Source organism: Stenella coeruleoalba (genome assembly GCF_951394435.1).
Source record: "Stenella coeruleoalba genome assembly, chromosome: 15".
NCBI lineage: Eukaryota > Metazoa > Chordata > Mammalia > Artiodactyla > Delphinidae > Stenella > Stenella coeruleoalba.
In genome coordinates this window covers 83,637,780-83,656,873 of record NC_137161.1, presented here as the reverse complement: position 1 = coordinate 83,656,873, position 19,094 = coordinate 83,637,780, and the positions used below count along the sequence as shown (strand labels likewise).

At 42.6% G+C, this 19,094-nt stretch overlaps 1 protein-coding gene across 6 annotated transcripts; it reads right to left on the bottom strand.

Moving 5' to 3' along the window:
- Window positions 1–498: 498 nt before the first annotated feature.
- On the bottom strand, window positions 499–14,265 carry ZDHHC4 (zDHHC palmitoyltransferase 4). Of its 6 annotated transcripts, none has more exons than XM_079946583.1 (8): window positions 14,194–14,265; window positions 13,499–13,731; window positions 12,777–12,900; window positions 11,524–11,597; window positions 10,845–11,023; window positions 8,469–8,594; window positions 6,509–6,753; window positions 499–839 (listed from the first exon to the last, which is right to left on the bottom strand). In XM_079946583.1, the coding sequence occupies exons 2-8, from the start codon at window positions 13,642–13,644 to the stop codon at window positions 549–551; spliced, it is 1,185 nt and encodes a 394-aa protein (XP_079802709.1). In that variant the 5' UTR covers window positions 13,645–13,731; window positions 14,194–14,265; the 3' UTR covers window positions 499–548. The 6 variants fall into 6 exon arrangements, with proteins under 6 accessions (XP_079802709.1, XP_079802712.1, XP_079802710.1 ...); XM_079946586.1 differs by having other exon boundaries at window positions 13,564–13,731; XM_079946584.1 differs by having other exon boundaries at window positions 14,223–14,245.
- Window positions 14,266–19,094: the final 4,829 nt, after the last annotated feature.

The following is a 19,094-nucleotide window of genomic DNA, read 5'->3' as shown; positions in this document are numbered from 1 at the left end:
CCGTCTGAATGAACAGAGGATGAGCAAGGGGTATTTCTGCCCCAGGGTTTATTAGCATGGCACCTGGCAAAGCTTAGGCACTCAGTAAACACTAGTTTTCCCTTCCCTTCCTTAGCTACTGAGAGCCAATTCATAAACACAGTGGAAACCGGGAAAAAAGAAATAAACCAATGCTTAGAAAGTAAGTATCCAGGACTTTCCTGGTGGTGCAGTGGTTAAGAATCCGCCTGCCAGTGCAGGGGACATGGGTTCGAGCCCTGGTCTGGGAAGATCCCACATGCCGCGGAGCAACTAAGCCCGTGTGCCACAAGTACTGAGCCTGCGCTCTAGAGCCCATGAGCTACAACTACTGAAGCCCGCGCGCCTAGAGCCCGTGCTCCGCAATAAGAGAAGCCACCGCTCGACACAACTAGAGAAAGCCCACGTGCAGTAACGAAGACCCAACGCAACCAAATAAATAAATAAAAATTTTTTAAAAAAGAAGAAAGTATCCATATGTATAAATAAACATATACTATATTTAAAAGGCAGTAACACTCTTCCCATTCTTATTTCTTCTTTCTCTCATAATGTGCAACAGCAGGTAGAAAGATCTCGCGAAGGTTGCTCCAAAGCCCACGGGAGTGAATGTTCCGGTAAACCTGGGGCTCTGCTGACGGGGGCCAGGCCACGTGGGGGCAATGCTGGCACCAGGCTCGGGCACCTCTGTACCACTCGTTAGTGGTCTGGTTGGTAGCGGCCAGGTACAGACAGAAGCACAGGTAGCTCCCCAGGAGGAAGCTCAGCACCACGACAAAGCCCAACAGGAAGACAATCCTCGGGAAGGTCAGGAACAGGTACTGGGGGCAAAGAAGAAGCAGCACGTTAGGCAGCTAGGCTGTGACACGAGTCGGGGTCAGGAACCACCGGCCATGGTCACGTCCATATACACTTCAGAACTGCCTTCCCAGCTCCCCCACCTCCATACACATCTGACCCACTGAACACAAAATCAGAACCAAAAACAGCACTGACAAACCTCCCAGGAAGAATTTCATATGGGATAAATTAAGTGTGTGCATTGAAGGAAAAGGGGAAGGACACTCAGGAGATGATGCCAGTTAGCTATTCAGAAAATAAACAGAGAAATGAATGTAGATCTTAGTTCATGCATCAACATAAAGTCCAGACGGACAGAAGAGATCAATCTCTCTCTGAAAACAATACGACCACAGAAATACACGTACAAGGGTATTCACTGTAGCACTGATTTTAATAGCCCCTCTTCCCAAAAGAAACAAGTTAAATGTCCATCCAGGAGGAAGAGTAAAACTCTGGGATAGTCATACTATGGAACAACAAGGAGCCTTTAAATTAGGTCAGTGTCTATGTACTAATATGGAAAAGATGTTGGTAATATATTGCCCAACAAGAAAGACAAAATGCAAAAATCACAATGGAATCCTATTTGTGTAAAAACAAAACTAACTCCATGAAAGTGTATGGCCATATAAATAAACAGAGAGAAAAAGCCTGAATGTACACCAAACTATAAAAGTGGTTGTCTCTGGAGAATGAAACTGTTGGGAGGGGAGGGGAATAATTCCCAGTTTATATTTTATTTTTGTCCAAGATGTTTTAAATTTTCTTCTCCCCCCCCCGGCTTTGTAGAGATATAATTGGCATGTAACATTATGAAAGTTTAAGGTGCATATAATATACAACATAATGATTATATATATTATATAATGAAATGATTACAATAACGTTAGTTAACACATCTGTCACCTCACAGTTACAATTTGTGTGTGTGTGTTGAGAACCTTTATGAGCTACTCTCCTGGCAACTTTCAAATGTACAATACAGTATTGTTAATTACAGTCACCATGCTGTACGTTACATTCCCAGGACTTATTCATCTTTCAACTGGAATAACTACCTTCACTTATTTCTCCCACCTCCCCCGACCCCTAAAAGTTCTGGTCTACTTGAATTTGTATAAGTTCGTTTTTATGGTAGACAAATAATTCTGAAAGAGTTCAATATTTTTGAAAGTTAGCAGAAAAGAAGTAGATACTTATCAAAACTCCCGATGGGCGAGACTTGCTAACTGAAGTTACAAAGAAAAGAGACAGATTCGATGAGGAAGAATGTCTAAAGCTTTTTAAACAACAAAAAATGAGACACACAAACAGAAAACAAATATAACAAGAATGAACTACCATTATTATCCAAAGACCTCAAACCAAAAGTTATTCTAATATCAAATAGGTAAACAATTAAAGGGCAGAATTCACAAAAAAAGATATACCAATGACTGACAGACAAGGAAAGTAATCAAAAGTAATGAAAGAAATGTAATTTGTAAAAAAGGGTAAACCGTATTCTGTCAAACTAGAAGCACTTCCCATCCCAGGCATCATCAATGCCTGCTCTTATGCAGTGAAAGGAACACTTACACACTGCTCTAACCACAGGTTTTAAAAAGCAATTTGACAACATATATAAATATCGGAAGACTTATAAATGTTGTCAGTCTTTGACCCAGTATTTATGTTGTTGGAAATCTATCCTAAAGAAAGTCCTAAATACAAAAACAAAACCATATACACAAGATTACCCACTGCAAAGGGGAAAATGCACTTCACGAGTGGAGGGAACTGGTGGTCACCTCCGTAAACCAATGAATCAACCTGGGCTTCACTGCTCCTATGTCACCTGATGGGATGCACTATGAAATACACATCCCTACCTAGGAAGCATTTTTGCCAAAAACATTTAACTTGAATCTAATCAAGGCTCTAGAACTAACTTCCAGTTTACACTAATATAAAGAAAGAGAAAAATTAGATGACAATTAGGAAAAGAAAAATCTAGAACATGGGACATTTTAAAAGATAACTAGACTACTAAACGTCAATTTAATGAAAAAAAGCAGGGGCATTATTTTAGAATAAAAGGACGTAATATTCAAATGTAATGCTTAACTATAAAATGGAATCTGGTTCAAGGAGGTAGAAGAGCTATAAAAGACATATTTGAAACAACGGGGAAACCTGAATATGGACTAGAGAGTATATAGATTTATTATTACTTTTCTTACATGGGATAATAGAATTGTAGATACGTATGAGAATGTTGACATTCTGAAAAAATGCATGCTCAGGTATTTAGGGGTGAAGCAACATCGTCTCCAACTTATTTCTAATAATACGGAGAAATATATACACACGTATAGAAAGAAAACAGATTAAAATGTTAACAATTTTAAAATCTAGGTGGAAGGTATATGGGTAGTCACTCTGTTATTCTTTTAACTTTTCAGTATGATTACAAATTTACATAATTGGGAAAAAACTTGAGAATAAAAACTACTCAAGGTTAAAACAACAAGGAGGTATCATGACATACCTATGAGAACAGCTGAAGTGAAAATCAGTGATAATGATAAACCTGGCAAAGATGCAGAGAAACCACTTACTCCCCCATCCCTGGGGAGGAGAATGTAGAAAGGTACAAGCACTCTGCAAAACAGTGTGGTTCTCCTTTCCAAAACTTAAAATGGACTTACCATACAACCCAACAATCACACTGAAGACTTCTTTTCACACAGCAGCTTCTAAACCAATGTTCATAGCAGTCTCGTTAGTGATAGCCAAACACTGGAAATCACCCAAATGTCATTCAAAGGCTAACTCATTAAACAAACTGCGATCCATTCTCACCACGGAAAACTATACGGCAGTAAGAAGGAATGAACTACTGATACATGCAAACACTAGGATGAATCTCAAGGAAACTGTGCTGAGTGAAAAAAACCAATCACAAAATGCTACTGTAGGATTCCATGTATGTAACAATAAATAACATAATAACAAAGACAGAAAACAGATGAATGGTGGCCAGGCATTAGGGAGGTAGGGAGGAGGATGTGGGTATCAGGGATAACACAGGGAGTCTGTGGTGATAGACAGAAGAGCACCTTAGTTGTGGTGGCAATTACGCAAAGCTACACATGTGACAAACTGCACAGAGCTACACACACAACACAAACGAACACATATATAACTGACACTGTGGACTGTGCCAATGTCAATTTCTTGCTTTTGTGCTGTGGTTGCACAGGGATTCTGGCATGGGGAGAGGAGCTTAGGGGTGCACAGGATTCCTGTAACCTCCTGTAAATCTATCATTATTTTAAAATAAGAGTTAAGGGCTTCCCTGGTGGCGCAGTGGTTGAGAGTCCGCCTGCCGATGCAGGGGACACGGGTTCGTGCTCCGGTCCGGGAAGATCCCACATGCCGCGGAGCGGCCGGGCCCGTGAACCATGGCCGCTGAGCCTGCACGTCCGGAGCCTGTGCTCCGCAACGGGAGAGACCACAACAGTGAGAGGCCCGCGTACCGCAAAAAAAAAAAAAAAAAAAAAAAATAAGAGTTAAAAAGAAAGATGCAGGCTTTAGGACTATGTGTGTATTTTATCATATTAAGACAATATCCTTCAATTCCTATTTTCTAAGTGCTTTTATTATAATGGGTATTGAATTTTTTGACAGGCTTTTCAGCATCTAGAGAAATAATATCATTGTTCCTAATACTTAATAATGCTGTATAAGATACTAATCAATTTCCCAATATTGAACCAACCTTGCATTCATTTAATACGTCCCACTTGCTCATTTTATTTTCTTTGAAACAAAAGGAAAAAAACACTCAAGGAGAATTAGGCAGTTACCTAAAAAAAGACTGCTCGTAAGCCATTTCCCATAAATGAAATAGAAATCTTTTAGCAATCAAATGAGTTTTTAAAGAATGGCTTTGACTTTCACATTATGGTAAATTAATGGCAAAGAATAGTCTTTTCAATAAATGATGCTGGGGGACTACCCTGGTGGCACAGTGGTTAAGAGTCCGCCTGCCAACGCAGGGGACACGGGTTCGAGCCCTGGTCTGGGAAGATCCCACATGCCATGGAGCAACTAAGCTCGTGCACCTAGAGCCCATGCTCTGCAACGAGAAGCCAGCGCAATGAGAAGCCTGTGCACCACAACAAAGAGTAGCCCTCACTTGCTGCAAATAGAGAAAGCCCATGTGCAGCAATGAAGGCCCAACGCAGCCAAAAATATAAATAAATAAATAAATGATGCTGGAACAACTGGATATCCACAAACTAAAGAATAAAGTTGGGGCTTCCCTGGTGGCGCAGTGGTTGAGAGTCCACCTGCTGATGCAGGGGACACGGGTTCGTGTCCCGGTCCGGGAGGATCCCAGATGCCGTGGAGCGGCTGGGCCCGTGAGCCATGGCCGCTCAGCCTGCGTGTCCGGAGCCTGTGCTCCGCAACGGGAGAGGCCACAACAGTGAGAGGCCCGCGTACCGCAAAAAAAATAATAATAATAATTAACTCAAAATGATTAAAGACCTAAATGTAAGAGCTAAAATTATAAAATACTTTAAAGAATATTTAAGTGTAAATCTTCATGATCTTGGATTAAGCAATGATTTCTTAGCTATGACACTACAGCAAAAGCAACAAAAGAAAAAATAAGTTGAACATCAAAATTTAAAACTTCTAAAAAAAAAAAATTTAAAACTTCTGTGCCTCAAAGAAAACTATCAAAAAAGTGAAAAGACAACCAACAGAATGGGAGAAAATATTTGCACATCCTGTATCTGATAAGAGTCAAGTGTCCAGAATACAAAAAAGAACTCTTGCAACACAAGAATAAAAGACAACCCAAATAAAAATGAGCTGCTTCTCCCTTAAACTTTCTTCTCCAAAGAAGATATACTAATGGCCAATAAGCACATGAAAAGATGCTCAATATCATTAGTCATTAGGGTAAATGCAAATCAAACCACAGTAAGGTATCACTTCATACCCACTATATGGCTATAATTAAAAAAAAGATAATAACAAGTATTGTTAAGAATGTGGAGAAATTGGAACCTTCATAGATTGCTGGTGGGAATGTAAATGATGCAAATGTTTTGGAAATCAGTGTGGTGGTTCCTCAAATGATTACCACAGAATGTTATTTAGCCATAAAAAGGAATGAAGCACTGATTCATGCTACAAAATGAATGAGCTTTGAACATATTATGCTAAGTGAAAGAAACCAGCTCAAAAGGCTACATATTGTATGATTCCATTTATGTGAAATGACCAGAAAGGGCAAACCCATAAAGACAGAAAGTAAACTGGTGGCTGCCTGGGTCTGGGGAAAAAGGGAATGGGGAGTCACTGCTAATAGATAAGAGTTTCTTTTGCAGATGATGAGATGTTCTGAAATTAGATTGTGGTGATGGTTATGTGGTTCTGTGAATATACTAAAACCACTGAACTGTACACTTTAAAAGGGTGAATTTTATGGTGTGTGAATTATATATTGATTTTTTAAAATTATATATCAATTTTTTAAAAAAGGAATGCCTTCACGTTTTGACTTAGAAAACAAATGCCCTTTTTCCAATTTTTAAACCTTAAGTCAGAAACATACAGCCCACAACATAATTACCTGAATATTAATTACCTGAACAACAAAGACAGTGTCAACCACCTGCAAGTGTCCAAAGTCATTGATGTAAGTCTCCAGGTACAAGTCCGACACCATCACCAGCTGGACTAGAAACACAGTGCTCACCACAGCCATGGTGGCAGCCGAGGCCGTCAATGTCAAGAGGTAGAAGAGGAAGTACCTGATGTTCCAGGCCCCGATGCAGTTGTTCACCCACACACAGTGATGGTCAAAGCGGTGCACACACCGGTTGCACACACCTGCACAGAAATGGGGGGGCCACAACCCTGCGTTGATCCTTGATAATGACACCGTGCACTCCTACCGAGAGTTTCACACACTGACACTAGCAGGATGAGCTGGTACTGTCAATGGCAGCTGCTGTCACCAAGCTTTCAGAACCGAAGGGGACAATACAGTAGCCACATGTGAGTAATGAGCACTTGAAATGTGGCCACAAGAGAAACTTGAAAGAATACTTTGTTGATATTGATAAATTCGCAGTTGTTTTTCAATTATGCATTGCTCCTTTGAGATCAATGTGAATAATGCTGAACTTATTAACTTGGTCAGACATAATTTTAGTGAACTTATAGTGATAATTAGTGAACTTATTAACTTGGACAGACATAATTTTAAAACTGATGCTTTTGCTTTAAAGTCAAATCAATTCTTCTGATAAAGACGAACCATTATGTCAATATAGATATGGATATTAAACAAAAAATGCTGGTTTATTTATTTGTTTATTTATTTTGGCTGCGTTGGGTCTTCGTTGCTGTGCACGGGCTTTCTCTAGCAGCGGTGAGTGGGGGCTACTCTTCGTTGCGGTGCGCGGGCTTCTCATTGCTATGGCTTCTCTTGTTGCAGAGCATGGGCTCTAGGTGTGTGGGCTTCAGTAGTTGTGGCACACGGGCTTAGCTGCTCTGCGGTGTGTGGGATCTTTCTGGACCAGGGCTCAAACCCGTATCCCCTGCATTGGCAGGCGGATTCTTAACCACTGTGCCACCAGGGAAGTCCCAAGAAAAATGATGTTTTGGTACTGATTCAGTCATTGAAAAACTTTTAAGAATGTCTAGAATAGCTTCAGTATGTGAATCAGCTCTTTCAACTGTAAGTTTTATGAAATCTAAATACAGATCAAGAATTTCCAATAAAAATTTAGTGTCAGGCTTCCCTGGTGGCGCAGTGGTTGAGAATCCGCCTGCTGAGGCAGGGGACACGGGTTCGTGCCCCGGTCCGGGAAGATCCCACATGCCGTGGAGCAGCTGGGCCCGTGAGCCATGGCTGCTGAGTCTGCACGTCTGGAGCCTGTGCTCCACAGCGGGAAAGACCACAACAGTGAGAGGCTCGCGTACCACAAAAAAAAAAAAAAAAAAATTTAGTGTCTATTGAGATGTACTGTAAATGTAAAAAACACGGAATTGCAAGGAATTAGTATGAAAACAGAATATAAAAAAATCCACGAATGATATTTTCATACTGATTACATGTTAAAATGGTATTTTAGATATCTTAAGTGACATATAATTAAAATAAATTTTTCCCATTTATTTTTACTTTTGCAACATGGCTACTAGAAAATTTTAAATCACATCGGTGGCTCACATTATATTTTTGTTGGACAGCACTAACCTAGAATCTTGGCCACTGCCCAGAAGAGTAGCTCTGCCAGGACTGAAGTCTGCAAACACAACATCCTACAGAAACATCTCTTGAGCAGTAAGCACTGCCATGTGGCAAAGGAAGGGCTGTTTTGCCTAGAGCTGAAGGTTACCCACTACAGGAGAACACAAGACCTCACCTCTAGGCATCTCAAAGAAACCACTATCTAACTATCCCCTACCAACAGAGGCCGCCTCATGTCTGGAGGTCAAATGGCCCTGCTTCTAGATTTATGTAACATTCCCTTACAGATGAAGCCCACTTGTCTGCTGTGCGAGGGCAGAGCTGGAGGGGCCAGAACCAGACTTACTGCAGTGCTTGGATCGCGCTGGTTTCCTTAAATCACAAGTAGAACACCTCACGTTCTTTGGGAACATCCCTTCATCAAATTCATAAACTTGAAGAAAGAGTAATTCATTTGCTTTTGTTATGGTACCTGAAAAAGGAAGGACAAGTGTCAGTTTCGAGCAATACAGTGGACCAGATGTTCACACAATCTGTCCTGGCAAAGCACAACTAAAACTGCTGTATTTAATATTCCAAATAATTTATTTTTTAAATTAACAGCTTTGAGATATAGTTCATAAACCCAATTCACCCATTTAAAGTGTACCATCCAATGTTGTTTTTTTAAAATTAATTAACTTATTTATTATTTATTTTTGGCTGCATTGGGTCTTCATTGCTGCGCACGGGCTTTCTCCAGTTGTCGTGAGCAGGGGCTACTCTTTGTTGAGGTGCACGGGCTTCTCATTGTGGTGGCTTCTCTTGTAGCAGAGCACGGGCTCTAGGTACGTGGGCTTCAGTAATTGTGGCGCACGGGCTCAGTAGTTGTGGCACGCGGGCTCAGTAGTTGCGGCATGCGGGCTCAGTAGTTGTGGTGCGCAGGCTCAGTAGTTGTGGGGCGTGGGCTCAGTAGTTGTGGCAGGTGGGCTCAGTAGATGTGGCGCTGAGGCTCAATAGTTGTGGCGCACGGGCTCAGTAGTTGTGGCACACGGGCTCAGTAGTTGCAGCCTGCGGGCTCAGTAGTTGTGGCACAGGGCTCAGTAGTTGTGGCATGCAGGCTCAGATGTGGCGCAGAGGCTCAGCAGTTGTGGCATGCAGGCTCAGGAGTTATGGCACACAGGCTTAGCTTCTCCGCGGCATGTGGGGTCTTCCCAGACCACGGCTCAAACCCGTGTCCCCTGCATTGGCAGGCGGGTTCTTAACCACTGCGCCCACAGGGAAGCCCCCATTCAGTGGTTTTTATAGTCACAGAGTTGTACGACCACCACTACAATCAACTTTAGAACATTTTCATCACCCCAAAAAGAAATCCTTTCAGCAGTCATTCTCCATTTCTCTAATCCCACAACCCATGGCAACCACTAATCTACTTTCTGTCTCTATGGATTTGCCTTTTTTGGATACTTCATATAAATGGAATCATACAATATGTGGTCTTTTGTATCTGGCTTCTTTCATTGAGCATAACGCTTCCAAGATTCACCCATGTTATAGGATGTATAAGTACTTCATTCCTCCTTATGGTTGAATAACATTCCATCCAACAGGTATATCGCATTTTATTTATCTGTTCATTAATTAATGGACATTTGGTCCTTCAAGGATAGAAAAGATTAAAATAAGGGAATGGGGACTTCCCTGGTGGTGCGGTGGTTAAGAATCCACCTGCCAACGCAGGAGACACAGGTTCGAGCCCTGGTGGGGGAAGGTCCCACATGCTGCGGAGTAACTAAGCCCGTGCACCACAACTACTGAGCCTGCACAGCTAGAGCCTGTGCTCTGCAACAAGAGAAGCCACCACAATGAGAAGCCCGTGCACCACAGCGAAGAGTAGGCCCTGCTCACTGTAACTAGAGAAAGCCCGCACACAGCAATGAAGACCCAACGCAGCCAAAAATTTAAAATAAATAAATAAATAAATTTAATTTATTAAAATAAGTGGATGGAAAAAAAAATACCTAGCAAGTATATATCTAAAAACAGTGTAATAGTAAATATGAGTATCAGACAAAGGAGACTTGAGAGCAAAGAGTATTACTAGTAACAAAGAGGCTCACTGTATTTTGAAAAAAGATTCAAGAGATGATACTAATTCTAAACTTGAATACATCTAATATGAGTATATATAACTATTATACACACACACACACATACACACACATATAATAGCTTCAAAATATGTGAAGGAAAAAATCTGTCAAATCTACCAACAGAATGAGACCACATACCTCTCTCAGTAATCAAACAAAAATATTAGTATGAATATAAAAATCTGAACATAATTAACATCTTGATCTAATGGACTTATGTCATTGCCTGTGCCCAAGGACTAGAAAATATAATACTCTTTTCAAGAACACATGGATCACTTACAGAAACTGACCACATGCCTGGGCATAATGCAAATATCAGTAACAACTTTAAAAGAAACAGTTTCATATAGACGGCAAGCTCTGTATATAACACAGTTAAGTGATAATGTTTAAATAGTTCTAAATAATCTGTGGGACAAAGAAGAAAAAAATAAAGCTAGAAAACATTCAGAACTGAAAGATCATGCAAACCCTACATACCAAATTTTTTGCAAAGCCCTTGGAGGGATCACTACTTGTTTGTAGCACTGTCAGCGAGACAGACAGTTGATCTGTCACCATTTTCTATACTAAGAGCCTCAACTTACCAGGGTTTGTTTCACAACTTAGGGCAAAAAAAAACAGGTTTACAATCAGCAGCAGATAAGGCAGAAAAAGGTAATTCAAGGAGAACTCCAGCTCTTGACAGAGGCCAAATATTTCCCAGGTGTATTCAGTATAAACCATTCCTTGCAAGATGAGATGCAGGATAACAAAGGTGTGGTTTCTGAAAGGACACAGGTACAAGACTTGTTCACAGGGGCTTCTCTGTGAAAAAATCACACCACACTACAGGAGGTGAACCAACGGACAACCACTTCCTTTGGGTTTGAGACAACAGTAAGAATTACATTAGAAATCATGTGAAACATTTCACCTAGTGCCTACCACATAGTAAGTGCTCAATAAATGTTATCTATTATCATCATCATCTTTGTTGGGAACTGAGGTCTCAGTATCAGTATATATTTCTTTTTACAGAAACGCACGTCAATACTTTCCCATTCTTTAAGTATCGATACTTAAAATTTGATATGTCAAAACCCCAGAGATAAAAGGCAGATTATCTGTCAGTAGAGGTTCTGAACCCAGGACTCTTGATCCCTGCAGCATCCCTCCCTGTATCATGCTGGAAACAAACAAGGAACCTCCTAGAGCTAGAGGACAGCAACAGTTAATAATCGAAACAGAAAAGAAGATAATACTTAAACTCTGAAATATAAATACCGTGTATGGAAGAGGTAATGAAGCAATCTTAGCATGGCTCTCCGAAGGCATTCTGGAATTATATACGAAATTATCTGAAACAAAAGAAAAGAGAAAGGTTCAGTTTCATTTCTCTTTCTCCCCACACCTAAACAAATTAGATGCTTCCCTTTCAGCCAGCAATGTTGGTGATATTAAGGCATGTTTCTGCATGTGAGCAGAGAAGAGATTTAAGTGAGAATAAAGAGGAGGGCTTCCCTCAGCTGGCCTTCCTATGATGTCAACTCCTCCATTTCCATCCTGACCCCAAACAAGGCACTAAGTTGGGGTCTTCAGGCAAAGAGAGGTGAGCAGAGGGGCTGGATCAGGTAATGCTGATGTGATCTGTTAATGTAGCCTTTCCCTGCCTTGGGTTCAATCCTAGGTTCCAGAGTCGACCTCCAGATCACGGAGCATTAGCCCAGGTCCCCCCACCAGGCCAACCCCTTCCCAAGGCTGCTCACCCCAATTCTGCTCACTTTGATCCCTGGAGGAGTGTGGGCGGCCCGATGTTCAGCTTTCTACTCACACTACCCCCAGTTTCACCCATCAGGCCCCTCCAGGCAGACACTGCTCACATCCATGCCCAACTACAGGCATCAACTCTAGAGAAAAACAGCCAACCTTAAGAATGCTATCTTCTCTTAAAGCATCATCAAAAGATTACTTTTGGGACTTCCCTGGTGGTCCAGTGGTAAAGAATCCACCTTCCAATGCAGGGGATGCGGGTTCATTACCTGATCTGGGAACTAACATTCCACATGCCCACGTGCCACAACTACTGAGCACACGAGCCTCAACGAGAGAGCCTGCGTGCTGCAAACTACAGAGCCCACATGCTCTGGAGCTCACGTGCCACAACTAGAGAGAGAAAACCCGCGCACCACAACTAGAGAGAAGTCTGAGCGCCGCAACTAGAGAGAGAAACCCAAGCACCGGAACGAAGAGATCCCGCATACCTCAACAAAGATCCTGTGTGCTGCAACTAAGACCCGACACAGCCCAAAAAAAGGGAAAATAAATAAATTAAATAAATTTTTTAAAAAAAGATTACTTTCAACAGTAACAAAAACAGAAAGAGAGAGACTTTCGAATATACCGCAAGTGCCATAAATGAAAGGACAAGTGAACGAACGAATAAAAAATGACATCTCTTTTTTGTTCTGACAGAAAACTGGTGAGCCTTTTAGACTGGTGGTATCCAAAATCCCGTGGTCTCCAACCATCACTGTTACCTGTGCTCCTCTTCTGACCAGGCCTTTAAAGCAATGGGTTTTCGAGCAGATGCAGATCGTAACAACACCAATCAGCATAAAAGCCAAGTAGAACAAGAAGAGAACCAGAAAGTCCATCCTGGGGCTACAAAGGAACAGAAAGAGTGTGACTATTACTGAGGGATATAGTCCAACACATATTCTCAGACATCAATTCCCTAAGTGACTCCAATTCCCTAAGGGACTCCAAGCAGAATTCTTCATCCTTCAAGCACAAATTGTCTCTCAGTGGGGCTTCCCACCTGGTCACCCTTCAAAAGTTTCCTAATCAAACCACTGTGGTCTGCCTTGTGGCATCTCCTGCCTGCAAATCCCAAAATAAGTGGGGAAGAATATGCAAAATGCATCCCCCTTCCCTCCCACAACGATAAATCAGTCTTTTACTCCCCTGAATATAAATATTCACAATGACACTGATATGAAGGTAACCAAAAGAATCTGCTGACATTGCTCTTGGAACAAGCATCCACCAGAGGCAGTCAGGGGGCCCCAGCCAGGATCAGGCATGCTGTCCTATGAAGATCCCTCCAGGACAGTGACCACAACAATCAGGGATCACCCAGGGGGACCAGAGTCAACACACAGGCCTGTATTAAGAAACTGGAAATGGTTACTATTGGCCTTGGCAGATATGGTTCTGGGCAGAACTTCCAATTAAGATAACCAAACTAGAAAATCCTCACGAGATAAGACAGAGGAAACAAAGAGCAGCAATTCTCTCACGAAGTGATTCAGGTCCCCAGCCTACATATTTCTTTTGTTTGGATAGTTTTCGGCCGGCAGCTCTGGCATTCCTCCTCCGAACATTCACGGAGAATCCAAAAGGCATCTCCTCTTGTTCAGCGGCGTGCGCCCGGCACAACAGGTGGCACCCAAAGCTGCAGGAGACATGGCTCCTCTAGGAAGCTGGATCTGGCTGCGGAGACATCAATTCAACCCTCACATAATATGACAGGCTAGGAGTCAGGGGCGGAATACATTGTGTAAAAGAATTTGGAAGTCAAGGGATGTTGAGACCCCGCAGGATGTACGGGGCTGTAAGATTTCTAGACAAAAAGCTCATTGGGAAGAAATAACCCGGGAGCCTTGGATCTCGGTGTTTATCCCTATACCTGAGGAGCCCACGCTGGGGACCCAACAGAAAAGCATTCCCGATGCTACTCTCCGTCCGAAGATCCCAGCGGGTGGGCCTGGCCGGCGCTTTCCCCGGGAGCCGAAACCGGGGTTGGGGGGATGGGAGGTGCAGAAGATCTGTGCGCCAGGAGGGGTGGAGGTGGGGCTGCAGCTCCATACACAAAGGGGAAGGGCGAGTCAAACAGGGAGACGAAGGGCCCTGTGCCAGCCCGGGTATCTAACAGCCCAGTGGAGGCGGACTTACCGCCGAGACCAGTCTAACGCCAGCCGCACCTGGTCCGCGCCTCTAGAGCGCGTCCCCAGACTTCCGGTGGATCCGTGACGTCATCACGCGACGCCATCGGCCAGGCCGACTTCCGGCGGAGGTGCGTGCGGACAGACGGTGGGGCGGGGCTGCGGCTCGTGTTCTGCACCCTCGGAGTAGTCTTTCGCTTCCCGCCTTGACTCCTCCAGAATGTGGTCAAGTCTGACGGCTGGGAGGTCCAACTTTATAGAGCCTTTGCCAGAAATCTTACAAAGAGACTGTCCCAGGCCTGGTGCGGGCGAGGACGCCGCTGTTCTGAAGCGGACCGAGCCGCCCACCGGCCTGGGTAGAGCCCAGTCATGGCTCGGCTCCCAGCCGAGCAGGGACCCCGGGCGGCCCAGGGCAGGCACACCTAGGGGCTCACACCCTGTGTCTTAGTGGTGGACAGAGTTAGCTTTGCTTTCTGCCAATCACACCGTTGGGACCTGTCTGAACCGTCCCAGTGTCTTTGCTCCTGCTGTCTCAGAACACCTCTGAACATCCTGCCCCTGGGAGCATGACGATTGATTTGACTCCAAACCTAGAGGATAAGAAGGAAGGCTGTTTAATGATAGTTGAACCTGGAGTGAGAAAAGCTGCTTCCAAACATAGCATTGACAAGTCCCCTGTGGGGTGTCCCTTTTACCCTGAACGCCTCTGAATCAGCTGAGACCAGTCTATTCTCGATGCCTCTGAAAACTTGTCTGTAACTGAGCCAGGCCTATCCTTCTTTTGAGGGGAAATGTCTGTGATCTCCAAACGCTGGCATTAAAGCGCTTCTCTTCTGCGGTCTTTGCTACCTACCCAGCTTACAGCTTCTTAATTTTTTTTTTTTCCTTCTTAAAAAACTTACCAAGCTGGGCACTTTCTGATACATTGTGTGAAAGGCCTTCACGAACTTGTGGACACAGAGTTGAAAAACAAAACCCCAAAATCAGAAAATGTGATACCACCAGGGAGGACTGTGGTTATGGATGGAGCCTCATCACGTATGCAGAGTGGCTGGACTTCATCAGTATCTCCAGCTGACTCCTCACCCTGCTGGTTAATTCTGAGCCGGTGGTTAAGTATTTTAATTAGCTTTCCTCACTCATAAATGCCGAATTTTAGTTTTAACCCCATTCATTTTTTTCTCTGGATGGTTTCATTTGAGCCTAACTTTGATCTTCGTTTGATTACCTGTGGTATTTTGCGCTGGACTGCTTTTCGTTCGTTTCTTAAAATTTATGCAAGTGATACAATGTTGTGTTCTCCTTGTAAAAGAGTCAAACTATACAAAACAAAACCAGAGACCTCCCTTGACCATCACCCCTCCCAAATCTCAGTCCCTCGGCAGGATTAATCACTTATTTAGTGTGTATCTTCCACAACTCTTTTATACATTTATACATATGTACTTATTAAACAAATATGTATTGAGTACACAGTATATGCCAGGCACTATTTTAGTCACTGGGAACATAGCAATAAAACAGAAAAATCCCTGAACTTCATAGTTTACATTCTAGATTGTACGTACACATTTATAATTTTTTGTTTACCGAAATAGCATTATCTTATACATAATGGCTCTACATCTTGCTTTCTTTTTACTTCCCCCAAAATATGTCTTGGTGATCCTTCCACACCAATACGTGTATATTTGCCATATCGTATTTACCTCATTATGTGCAATTCATTGTTTAGCTGAGCCATAGCTCATCTGCCAGGGTCCCAAACTCTAGTGCCTACAGGGGATATGCAGGTAACAAATCAGTAAAGTGACAAAGTGGAGCAGGTGTGTTTTGTTCTAAGCAGAAGTAGCTATTTATTTACACAGACCAAAGGATTGTTAACTTGAATTCCAGTGTTTTAAGAGTATTTGAAAACCTGGCTTTTTATGACGTAAATCAAATTTTTTAATGTTGGCAACTAATTCAAGATTTTAAAACACTATTCAGGCTAAGCACAACATACCTTCAGGACAAATCTAGCCTAAGGGCCACCAGTTTGCGACCTTTAATATAATGGTCCTATTACTAAACATTTAGGTTAATTTCACATTTTGCTATTACAAACTGTGCTGAAGTGAAAATACCTTCATGAACTTCATTACACACAAGTAGGTGTATTTCTCTAGGACAGCTACAGGAAGTAGAATTTCTGGGCCACAGAATAAATAGGCATTTTTAATTTTAATAAATACTAAATTGCTGTTGCACTACAAATGTCTGAGAGAGCCTGTTTCTCCAAACCCTTGCCAACATTTGATAGATCGGCTTCTGCTTTTTTTTTTTTTTTTTTTGACCCTGCCATGAGACTTGTGGGATCTTAGTTCCCTGACCAGGGATTGAACCCCAGGCCACAGCACTCTGGACCGCCAGGGAATTCCCAGATCAGCTCCTTTAATATGTATATTCTGATGGGTTAAATGGCATTTTATTTATTTATTTGCTCACCACACACTTAGGTAGCACCTACTGGGTACCAGGTACCATTCTGTTAAAAATTTTAAAATATTTATCATTTAATCTTTATACTAACTCTATGAGATAAGTACTATTATTAATATAATACCACTTTTATAGATGAGGAAATGGAGGCATAGAAAAGTTAAATAATTTTCCTTCAGGCCGTAGAGTTAAAAAGTATTAGAGCCATGATTCAAACTCAGGCCGTTGGGCTAAAGAATCAGTGTGCTTAATTGCTGTGCTGGGCTGTCTTCACTACAGCTGGCTGGTTTCTAGTGATGTTGAACATCTTGTGTGTTTATTGGCCGATTGTCTATCCTCTATTGTGAACTGCTTACAATTATCCTTTGCCACTTTTATTTGTTTACCATTTTCTTGTTGCATTGTGGTAATTATTTACATATTTTATGTATTTGTTAGGGAACAGGCTAAGGTGCTTCTCTTAGTTCAGGCTCCCTAAGAGCAAACCCCAAGACAAGGATTTGGTATAAGTAGTTTGTTTGGGGAGAGGTTCCCAAGAAACATGGTGAGGGATTGGGGGAGAGAAAGGAGAGGAAAGCCGGGAAAGCAGATGTTGATGAGTAGAGGGGGGCATGTGGGGCTCAGTCCCACTGGGGATCATCTGAGAGGCTCCACAGAACACGCCTCAGGAGTGTCCCATGGAGGAGCAGCTACTCCTGGGACAGTAACTCCCGAGTCCTTCGGGCCTGCCCACACATAGGCCAGCCCAGCCCCACGTACAGAGGACACCTCAGGCAGACACTCAGGAAGCCATCCATCTCCACGGAGGGCTGTGGGGATACAGGCAGGGCACCTACAGTGTCTGCTCTGCTGTTATAACAGAGAGACCCCCAAAACACAATGGTTTTATTAGGAAAGAAGTTTATTTCTTTCGCATGCGATAGTCCAGAGGTAGGTGGACAGTCCAGGCGTGGTAGGCAGTTCCGCTCCAGGAGATCCATGCGATCACACAAAGACCCAGATCCTTCCTATCTTGTTGCTCCACCGCTTGGTAAAAATTTCCAAACCTTCTCTGATTACATCACCCCTCAGGGACTTAGAATTTTTTTCACAGAGCACCTCAGCCAAAAGAAATATCTAATAATCCCGTCTATTAAATAATTATCTCTGAACAACTTCATAAGTATTTGCGTCCAAACAACTTAGTGCCCCTTGCACACTGCACAGTTTATCAAACTTTAAAAACAGGTTGAAAACCACCATTCTCATTCCTGCTCCACATTCCAGCAGCACTTGCTTTCTAAATCCATCTTCACAAAGATGAGATGTCAGGAATTTCTCCATCTAACGGCTGAAAATGTGAACTAACTCAAGCTAGCATTTCACGTACAACACAGATGTTACTTTGTTTTCTCAAATTTTTAAGATATCCCATAGCATCCCCATGAGTTTCTGCGGCACGCCCCCCCCCGCCCCCCCGCCGCCCCGCCGCCCCCGGCACTTTGGGCACAGTATGGAGCCACAGCACTAGGGTGTTGCCCTTACGCCAAGGTCACTACCTTCCAGCCCCTGAGTAGGAGAAAGAAGGAAATGAAAGGCTGTTCACTTTCAAGAATGGAACTTTCCAGTTGCACTTAGCCTTTCCTGCTCAGATCCAATTGGCCAGAACTTAGTCACATGGCCATACCTGGCTGCAAGGGGAGCTGGGAAATGTAGTCTCTGGCTGTACTGCTGTGTGTCTAGCTAACACTTGGAAGGTTGTACTGCTGTGTGTCTAGCTAACACTTGGAAGGTTGTTACTTCTAAAAGGAAGAAATAGAGAGAAATTATTCTCAATCTTATTCTGGATATTAATCCTTTGTCTATGATATCAATTCCAAATATTTTCTCCTACAGATCACATCTGTTAACTTTGTTTATGGTGTCTTTGTCATACAGAGATTTTAAATTCTGAAGTACTCACATTTATCAGCCTTTTGTTTTGTGGCTTTTGGGTTTTGTTTTGTTTTATTTTGTTTTGTTTTGGCCGCGCCCTGCAGTGGAAGCGTGGAGTCTTAACCACTGGGCCGCCAGGGAAGTACCAAGGGGCTTTTGTTTTTATATCATATTCAGCAAGGTATTCTTTATTTCTTTTTTCACTTTTAGGTGTACAGCAAAGCGATTCAGTTATACGTATACATGTATCTATTCTTTTTCAAATTCTTTTCCCATTTAGGTTGTTACATAATATTGAGCAGAGTTCCCTGTGCTATACAGTAGGTCCCTGTTGGTTATCCATTTTAAATATAGCAGTGTGTACATGTCAATCCCAAACTCCCAAAGCAAGGTATTCTCCAATATTACATATACCAAAAATAAAAAGCACACACACTCATACACACAAATATATTCTGCAGTGTTTTCTTCTAGTTGATTTAAACCTTTATCTCGAATTCATCTGGAGTTTCTTCC

Coding starts and splice junctions, on each gene's coding strand:
- ZDHHC4 (XM_079946583.1), bottom strand. CDS start 13,644: ATGCCTTTTGGATTCTCCGTGAATGTTCGGAGGAGGAATGCCAGAGCT. Junction 12,901..13,498: donor TGTTTCCTCTGTCTTATCTC/GTGAGGATTTTC, acceptor GTTCCTTTGTAG/CCCCAGGATGGACTTTCTGG. Junction 8,595..10,844: donor AAGTTGTGAAACAAACCCTG/GTAAGTTGAGGC, acceptor TTCCTTTTTCAG/GTACCATAACAAAAGCAAAT.